General features: G+C 46.6%; 1 protein-coding gene across 1 annotated transcript; it reads right to left on the minus strand.

The window, feature by feature from the left end:
- Positions 1-5,343: 5,343 nt before the first annotated feature.
- On the minus strand, positions 5,344-8,965 carry LOC134451267 (glutamine synthetase). The gene is made up of 7 exons (XM_063201593.1): positions 8,851-8,965; positions 7,983-8,167; positions 7,705-7,866; positions 7,440-7,586; positions 7,181-7,308; positions 6,574-6,773; positions 5,344-6,414 (listed from the first exon to the last, which is right to left on the minus strand). The coding sequence occupies exons 2-7, from the start codon at positions 8,146-8,148 to the stop codon at positions 6,099-6,101; spliced, it is 1,119 nt and encodes a 372-aa protein (XP_063057663.1). The 5' UTR covers positions 8,149-8,167; positions 8,851-8,965; the 3' UTR covers positions 5,344-6,098.
- Positions 8,966-9,805: the final 840 nt, after the last annotated feature.

Consider the following 9,805-nt stretch of genomic DNA (forward strand, 5'->3'; position numbering starts at 1 on the left):
GAGAGGAGAGGAGAGGAGAGGAGAGGAGAGGAGAGAGGAGTGGGGTGGAGAGGAGGAAAGAGGAGAGGAGGGGAGAGGAGAGCAGAGGAGAAGAGAACAGAGGAGAGGAGAGGAGAGGAGAGGAGAGGAGAGGAGGGGAGGGGAGAGGAGAGCAGAGGAGAAGAGAAGAGAAGAGAGAAGGAGAGGAGCATGTGTGACTCTCACAGTAACTGCCGTCACATGGCAAGTGCACTGCTAATCGTCTACTCCATAACACACGGCCACCATGTACCCATTAGGAGGGTGTGTGTGTGTGTGTGTGTGTGTGTGTGTGTGTGTGTGTGTGTGTGTGTGTGTGTGTGTGTGTGTGTGTGTGTGTGTGTGTGTGTGTGTGAGAGAGTGTGTGAGAGAGAGAGCGAGAGAGAGAGAGAGAGAAAGAGAGAAAGAGACAGAGTGTGTTTGAGAACAGGTTGCGTGTCCAGGCTGGGCGCCGAATTGCTTTCTGACGTGCAGGGGCATATGGTCCGGCTCTCGCATCTCAGCTCAGCTCAGCTCCGCTCAGGCAGTCTGTGTACCCCGTACCAGGCCATGGCTTCTCCAAACCACAGTCCAGTCCAGAGGGCAGCGAGGGTCACATGGAGAGAAGAAAGGAGCGCAGCAGGAGAGGGAGGGGTGGAGAGAGGGACAGAGAGAGAAAGAACGGGAGATGAAAGGAGGGAGGGAGGAGGGGGGGCGGAAGCAAAAAAGTGGGTCAGTGGCCGAGATTTGAATTCTAATGAAGGAAGGGAGGCATCCATCCATCCATCCATCCATCCATCCATCCATCCATCCATCCATCCACCATCACTCTCAACCCTTCACTTATACTGCACCCTAATAAAATGGAGGAAGATGGAAGGGGGGTCTCTTTTGTGTGTGAGTGTGCAGTGTGCACTGGGTAAGTTACGACAGACAGGGCTTTGGATTGGTTCTGCAGGGCCCGATTGATGGGGAGTGAGTGGTGATGGTACTGGAGAGAGACAGAGGGCCCTGCTGAGTGGCCGCATGCTTTGCGCATCGCCGCACATATATGCCTCGAGTTGTGAGTAAATCACAATGCTAACGAGGCCATTATGTAACGGTGTGCAATTCATGCGAACGGGAACACACAACGAGCACAAGGGGGAGCCCGGAAAAGAGCAGGAGGCAGCCATTGACCCTGGCGGTGCGCATGTGAGAGCGCGGCCACGATTTGTGTTATAGCGTACGCGTTAGAGAGATGGATGGCGAGGGAGTAGAGTCGGGTAAGGGTAGGGTAGGAGCTGCCAGAGCAGGCTGGCAGAGCGGGCAGCGGAGACTGAGGATGGGGAGGGGGTTGTGGAGAAAGGAGGAGAGTGGTGGTGGGGGGTGCTTGGGTTATATAAGGTGAAACAAGCCAGAGCCGGTTTGAGGGAGTTTCTCTTGAATAAAAGGGATCAGTGGTACCACTGGTGTGCGTACTCACATCCTCGAGCCTGCATCCCCCCCCCCCCCTCCTTTCCTCCCCCACCCCGCTCCAATCCGTCTCCCATCCCCACTCCTCCTCCCCCCCCTCCCATCTCTCTCTCTCTCTCTCTCTCTCTCGTTTTCTCATTCGTTCTCCCCTATTTTACTCCGCCACCTCTTTTTAAACTGCTTCCTTTCTCTTCTCTGAATTTATGTGCCATTTCGCCGCATGACGCGACTCTTAAGTGTTGGCACTCAGCGTTTTCACAAGCTTCTCCCACACACACACACACACACACACACACACACACACACACACACACACACACACACACACACACACACACACACACACACACACACACACACACACACAGGCCTCTCTGTCTCTGTCACATTAGATCCCATTGGGGGGCCGTCTGTGACCGCGTTGTCCCTCTCACTTTTTTCTGCCTCTTCCACTGTACCTCTGCCTCACGTGCAGCCAACCTCGGGGGCACCGAGAGCAAGTCTACAAATCCTGTAAAGATTTACAGGCTATTTTCCGTGGTTATCTCCCAGTGATTGGTGTTTTGGAGTAGGGTCTGCACTTTGAGCATATGCAGGCGTGTGCACACACACACACACACTCAGAGGGAGGGAGAGAGAGAGAGAGAGAGAGAGAGAGACAGAGAGACAGAGGGAGAGAGAGAGAGAGAGAGAGAGAGAGAGAGAGAGAGAGAGAGAGAGAGAGAGAGTGTACTGGTTTATCATTTTGCAGAGATGGAGTACCATTGTTTGGGACTGGCCTTCTCTGTAGTATAGGCAAATGTCCCACTCCCATTGCCGGGCCACCAAGGCGTAAGTGGCTTGCAGCTGTTTGGTGTTTTGTTGCCTTCGCGGCAGTTAATCCACATGTGGTCCTATTTGTGGGGACAGTCTGTGTCTGTTCTCAGCTCCCGCTGCTTGACTTTGGATGTCACTCTAGTTGAAAGTTGTTTGTTTGGATAAGGATGCGACTTGCACGCACTGTTATCACTGTTCCCCCAAAAACCACAAAACATCAACCTCAACCTCCTGACAAACATAAACAGAAACCTGTTTACCAGAATACAAAAACACCAAAGAGCTGTTTTCTTCCTTCCTCCCTCTCTCATGCTCTCTCTTTCTTTTTGGGCAGGAGGCCATCTGTGCTTAGTTAGGGGAATTCTAAATTTAGTAGCTGGTACAGGTTGGCGAACTGCGTGAGAGCCGGCTCTCTCTTGCAATGCAACCACTGTTTGCACAGAGTATTGGCGTCTGGCAGGTCGTTCCCCTTTCCACAAATTCCAGCAGTGACAGCCTCCACCCAACTCCAACGTACACGTGAAAGTATTCTAAATACAACAACAAACCAAAAAAGAGGCAGCAATGTTGATTTATTGACTTTAACATATGTTGGAGTTCTTACTCCTGTCATGCAAGAGTTAACCTATGACCCCCAATTGCATTAGGTGCATTAGTGATGGAGATGGAGCGCAGTAGAAAACGTTAGGATATGAATATGTCCCCGGTTCTCAGAGTGAGATGAGCTTTCTTCGTCAGGTCGACAGCCAATCAGCTTTACTCCCATAGAGGTGGTGAACGAATCTTACGAATAAGAACCAGGCCTTCTTTGGGAGGGCTACGTATTGTGTACAACAGTTGGTCACAAAACAAACAGCTGAGCAATAATGTTGAGCAAAATCTTCTTTTACAAATCTTTTTCAACTATAAATCATCATCAATAATAATAATCCTTAAGCAATCTCTCTCTCTGTAAATCCACTTGGGCTTTCTGGCTATTCCGCAAGACTCATATTTTCCTACCCCCACCTTTTTTTTTTCTTACATCACCAAAATAAACAAAAACGTCCTCAAATATTTGTGTGAATTGGTTCCCATCCTCTTTTCATGCGGTGGGACACATGTTGTGCCTGCAACACCACAACAGGTATGCGTGCCGCTCACCCAAGGCTGGGCACAGAGGTTGGACTTGTTTTGTTTTTTTGATGACTGGCCAAAAAAAATCTGCCAGTTCACAGAAAGGATATCCTGTCTGCAGCACAGTTTGTGGCAGGCGTGCAGCTTCCAATCGCCAGGCGGAGATCTTCCAGCGTTGCTTGCTCAAACTTGGGAAATGTGGGTGAAAGGTACAAAAACAAAACCAGCTGGCAACCTTTCCCCTCCTCCCTTCAAGGAACTTAACGGAACAGTTCACGGAGGCAGACAAATGTGCCGCTATAACTGTGAACACAGAAAGAATGTTGTTTTTGCACACTTGCAACTTTTTCCTGAGGGATGTTTGAAGCATGACGTGGGGTTAGGACAAAGTATCAGAGAAAGCAATTACAATGTTAGGCTGTCTAGTTCAAAGAACATTATGCACAAAATATAACGGTTTAAATCAATAACATGTACAACCAAGTTCATGTTCTGGAGCAAAACACCAGCTTTGAATGTCAGGCACAATGCCTTTTTTGTACAAGGGCCCCCTTTAATGCTTTGTTTTAGCTTCCCAAGCCTGAAACTTGCAAATGTATAACTTCACACATATTCCAATCCAGGCTTTCCAAGCATGAAACCTGACAATTTACACAACCATACGCGCATTCTAATGCAGACTGTCCCATCCATGAAACCTGCAAACACACACACACACGCACCCTTAGACATATTCTAGTGCAAGACACATATTCCAATGGTCTGGTTATGCCGTGTGAAGCTAATTGCCATTGGATGTAAGTAAGCTCTCTTTCAGCCAACCAACCAAAATGCTTGTCATGCGGCTAGCTAGCTTGTGTCCTGCACTTGGTCTCCTGTGAATAAAAGAACACAATGTTCCCTGAGAGGATAGTCTTAACACCCCATCTGTCTGTTGAGCTGCTCACTGACGGCCCCTTAGTCTGATAATATAAAGCTGGCAGGGAAGCTAGATTAGTACCAGATCATTGATACTTCAACGAGATGACCTACATTAGAGAGAAGGCTGTGATAAGCTTTTCTGTTGTGTACAGAACACTAAAAATACACAGCTCAGTTGATTTTGACATTGTATTAGTCATTGTTTTGCAAGGTGTCAGTGCCTGGTCCCTTCACTGCTTTTAGCTGTGAGAGATAGTAAAAGGTCATGGAGTTGACTGGCATAGTTTATGATCCACCAATATGAGGCACAGATGCTAAAATGTTATAATGATTCTGTTACACCACATGGCCATCTTAAAACGACAGATTAACACCTCCTGACAAAGAAAACCCCACTGTTTGGATTAAAGTTAAAGGATAACTTCTTAGCCTTCATCACACAGATAAGTGAAGTATTTGCAATTAGTGGGCCCAAGAGCACCCATCTCTAATCAGTAACCGTGCTGCATTTCAGACAAATGGACCCCACCATGCTGGACTGAGGTCATGCAACCACGCAGTCGCAGGGTGACCCGCACACTTCAGCTGCCTTACGGCCGGTCTGTGCACGTGCACGTGGTTGCCAGTGATTTAACATGCCACTCTCTGCCAACAATTAACCCTAATCTAATTTGGTCCCGTGACATCCAATGACAATAAAGCTAGCCACAGCAGGGTCAGATGTGGCCAACTGCGTGATGTTGGAGAAGCTCTGCTTAGTATCTGAGGAAGTTTTGAGTATGCCTCTACTAATGTGTCCACTAATCGTCTAGTATTAGCATCTCTAAGGAAGGCCATCTGATCTCCAAGTTGTAACTTGGGGAGGTTGCACACACCAAAACACGTATGTGCACAAAAATGAAGAAGTGCAAGGTGCACCCCTTTCTGTTTGAATTTCAGCTCTAAGGAAGGCAATTTAATCTCCAAGTTGTGACGTGGAGTTTTCAAAAGCAATTTGTGTGCCATGCACACACCCAAAGAATCATCCAGAGACATATGTAAGGTAAAATTAGTGTGTGTTCCTTTTTTTAATGTCACGATAAGAAACAAGTTTATCCATTCGGAGGAGTTAAAACTGGTGCCACAACTGGCCTTATAACAATACAAATAAAAACCCTTCATCTACGATAATAAGAGGAAAGGCAAGACAAAAATCGGGATCCATACATGCACATGAAGGAAACAAAGAGAAGAACTTGATGCATTATGGACCCCACACAGAAGAGTACCGCACATACAGAGAACAAGAGACGTCGATTCAAAAATGAACCACAAGATATCAGCACTTGTTTTAAAAAGGAACAGATCTACGGATCTGGTTTAGTTAAAACTATATTACATGCTAAAAGTCACAGAAGTTTAGAAATTGTCATACACTCGTCTTTTACAATGATCGAACTACACAAGGGAAGTCCATAGCAAGTGTAGAGACATTAGGTCCATAGCAACAATTTTTAGACTGGACAGTAATGGCAGTGAACAGGCTAAAAAAATACGGGTCAACAACCCAATGTGCACATCTTTTTTTCTTTTTTAAATGAAATTCGCACACTTCTGACAGACAGACAAAAAAAATCCATCTAGGTTATACCTTGTATTAGATTGACCAGTCAACATGAATACAAGGGTTTGTGTTTTTTTCCTCAATAAGACCACATACAGTACAGTACTAAAAATGCCTCCCGGCCTCAGCAGACAGCTTCACGACGCTGCAAGGATGGGTGGCGGGTGGATCAGGAGCTTGGCCGGACAGTTCACTTGTACTCGGTCGGCTCCTCTCCCTCCTCGTTGAGTAAACATGTGCGGATCAGTGCCTCCGTGACGGCGTAGGGGTCGCAGTTGGCCGAGGGACGGCGGTCTTCGAAGTAGCCCTTCTTCTCCTGGCCCACGGAGCGGGGAATGCGAATGCTGGCGCCGCGGTTGGCCACGCCGGCGGAGAACTCGTGGATGCTGGACGTTTCGTGGTAGCCGGTCAGGCGACGGGCGTTGTCCAGGCCCCCCTTGGGGTCGTAGGCACGGATGTGGTAGTTGTGCCTCCTGCCTAGCCTCTCGATGGACTCTTCAATGCATCTGTGGAAGCAAGAGAGAGGTAGCACAGTTAGTTGAGAAATCAAACGGCTTTGGTTCCATTTACGGATCAACCTGAGTATAAATCAAAGACACATAGTTGTCAACAGTATATGCCATCTTATGGAAGTCATATTTTAGGTCAAGTCAATGCCAGTTTACCTTAATCCACCCTCTTCACGCATCTCCTTGGTGCTGAAGTTGGTGTGGCAGCCGGCTCCATTCCAGTTGCCGGGGATGGGCTTGGGGTCAAAGGAGGCGACCACCCCGAAGTCTTCACACACCCTGTGGAGGATGAAGCGGGCAACCCATAGGTGGTCACCCATGTTGATGCCCTCGCAAGGTCCAACCTGGAACTCCCACTATAAAAACACAATACAACTCATTAGCACACTATAGGACTCCCATAGGCCCAACACCTAAATATTTTAAAGCTAAAAGAGGCATGAAGTGATCCTCACAAAATGTTACTCAAAAGAATGAGAACTAGTAGCTAATGGTTTGGTATGATCATAGATCGAGTAATACAGTGGTCTCTAATTGTCTTTCCCCAAGGGCCAAATTATGTAGTGCAAATCAGGCTGAGGGCCAAATAAAATCGCTGACTGTATAGATACTGTACCAGATAGCACACGTATGTTTTCATTTGTTCCAACTTCATGGCGGGCCAAATGGTTGCCATGCCTGGGCCGGATCTGGCCCGTGGGCCGCCATTTTGAGACCACTGTAGTACTGTTTGAAATAGGTGAAATTAATGACTTGGTCTTACCTGAGCAGGCATCACTTCCGCGTTTGTGCCACAGATGTCAACGCCAGCATAGAGACAGGCCCTGTAGTGGGCCTCCACGATGTCTCGGCCGTAAGCCTTGTCAGCCCCGACGCCGCAGTAGTATGGTCCTGATGGAAAGATTCAGACTTAGAACTACACAGGGGCCAGCAGAGAGCACATTGAAGACGCCCACTGTGGTTAAGGCCCATTCGCTAATACTTCTTGCTTTTGTTCATCAGTTCATCATCAACAAACTCACCTTGGGGACCAGGGAAACCATTGGATGGCCAGCCAAAGGGATGCCCATCCGTCCCCAAGATGGTGTACTCCTGCTCCATGCCAAACCATGGCACCTGGTTGTGCACCATTTCCATGACCTTGTTACAAGTTGTGCGCAGGTTGGTCTCTGTTGGGACAAAAGGATTGAGGCTAAACATTAGAAAAAAATGGCATGGATTTCGCTCAACTGATTGTGGCTTTAGCTTGTAAGACTGTGTGCCTCATTGTTATGACTACACACTTACCGGCGGGCTTACGGTTGTACTTAAAAACTTCACACAAGACCAGTTTGTTGGGGTCCTTCCTAAAGGGATCTCTAAACATAGCTGACGGGATCAGGTACATGTCGCTGTTTGAGCCTTCTGACTGATACGTGCTGGAGCCATCAAAATTCCATTCAGGGAGATCTGGGAACAAAGAAAAGGCTTTTACTTGGATATTGTCCACAAATGCATGACCCACTCAAGTCAGACAATAGGCTACAACATTCTGGGTTATTCATTTGCAAGTCAATGGTGCTTACCTTCAATGCTTTTGGGTTCAGAATCCAGGGTTCTGGTTTTGCAGCGTAATCCTTCTCCCGTTCCATCAATCCAGATGTACATAGCCTGAACCTTCTCTCCCTGAGGGAGATCCATATATTGCTGCTTCACAGCTTTACTTAACTTGGCACTTGACGAACAGGCCATTTTTCCTGCTATAGTGTACCTAAACAAATAAACAAAAATGTGCCACGTTTTAGAACATTAAACAAACACTCCATAACATGTAAAATCAGTGATGACCCATCGTGGAAAACACGAAAATTGTAAACAAACGCTAGTACCGCACAAACAGACGGGGTTTGGCAAGTGGGGAGAGAGGAAGGTGGGGGAGGGTTGCCAAAAGGACCACGTTATGCAATTGCCAAGGAAAGAACAATACACAGCCTTAACATCTTGCTGTATAGTAACCAAAATAAAAAGTGGTGCGACTTCATCGCAGACCACTGACGAAGAAAAACAAAGACATCCTAACCACTTAGTGACATTTTGTTACCGCCTTTTAATACATCCAAACATCCACCACTCGCAACTAAATAGTACCCTGTGTTCCTGGCTACATGTTGGCCATTCCGTGTAGCCTAATTCTAAACTGAGCGCGTGGCCATGGTGACAATGTAGCGAGTGCCAGCTGTGGAACCGAATCCATCACGAGAGCTAAAACAGCGTCTCACTAGAAATAATCACAATTCACTTCTGCTCGCTGAACTACATCATCACAACAAAACAAACCACATATCCAAGAGTCTATAAATAACACCAAAGAACCCCACATAGAGATAGCAATTAATGTATAACAACAGGCATATAGCAATAATGTCACAACATGTAAAAAAAGTAATGCGTTACCTTCACAAACGATAAAACAAGGACAATAAAACTGGTACTGTCTCCAGTGAGTGTGTCTGTTAGACCCTTCGTGTTTTTCTCTCATCCTCTTTCTCCGTTTGGCTCATGCAGGCGAACTTTTAAAGTGCATTGTCAGATCGCTCCGCCTCTGATTGGCTGCCGAGAAACGTGATCACTTCATGGTCTGGAGATGGAAAGCGCATGGGCTGAAATAATTGGATACACCCCCAAAAACAAGTTCATTCCTTTAGTAGGCTATAGTGGATCTCTAACAACAAAGACCGCAAATACTCAGTATTTGAAATGTCATGTCAGAGTTTGGATTTTTTCCCTCAGTATCATGGCTTTTGTCCATCTTGCTTTGCGCAAATTGCGCGTAGCTATTGTTTGTGGTGATGTGTTGCATCATTTGCGTTACAAGGCATCTCAATTTGTGACTGGGTGAACAGGTTTCAAGAAGTTAACCCGCCACCTTGTGGTGATATTTAACAGTGCAACTAAGAGGTGGATGGGCTTTCCCCCCTTTGACCATGTGGAGAATCTAAACAAGAAATGCATTCTCGGAGGTCGTTACTCAGCATTGGAGAAAAGGTCCCAATTGCCGCTATCCCAAAGTGTTGGTACAGTAGGCCTACATGTTTACAGAAATCTAAACAGGCAAGGTAACATAGGGTGTTGCTTTTAAAAACTAGACTGTATCATATTTTCCAAACAGTTTACATTTCTATGGAAATAAAGCAGCGTGCATGGATAATAGGAGGAAAATGAACCGAGACTATGGAAAAGCCCAAGAAATGTGTTGAAATGTATCTTAAAGCCAACGCATGATAGTGAATGTTGTAACTTTTTACACTTCTTTATATGTCATAGTAATGATTGCGTAACCTTTTGCACCAAAACACGCTTCATAAAAAGAACACGCAGTAATAGAGGACTTTGCATCATAATGAGCGGT

The sequence above is a fragment of the Engraulis encrasicolus genome, chromosome 6, assembly GCF_034702125.1.
Source record: "Engraulis encrasicolus isolate BLACKSEA-1 chromosome 6, IST_EnEncr_1.0, whole genome shotgun sequence".
Classification (NCBI taxonomy): Eukaryota; Metazoa; Chordata; class Actinopteri; order Clupeiformes; family Engraulidae; genus Engraulis; species Engraulis encrasicolus.

What these genes read in the sequence shown, in the direction of transcription:
- LOC134451267 (XM_063201593.1), bottom strand. Translation starts at nt 8,148, where the DNA reads ATGGCCTGTTCGTCAAGTGCCAAGTTAAGTAAAGCTGTGAAGCAGCAA. An exon ending in GTACAACCGTAAGCCCGCCG is followed by an intron (nt 7,587 to 7,704) that starts GTAAGTGTGTAG and finishes TTGTCCCAACAG; the next exon opens with AGACCAACCTGCGCACAACT. An exon ending in TGGTTTCCCTGGTCCCCAAG is followed by an intron (nt 7,309 to 7,439) that starts GTGAGTTTGTTG and finishes TCTTTCCATCAG; the next exon opens with GACCATACTACTGCGGCGTC.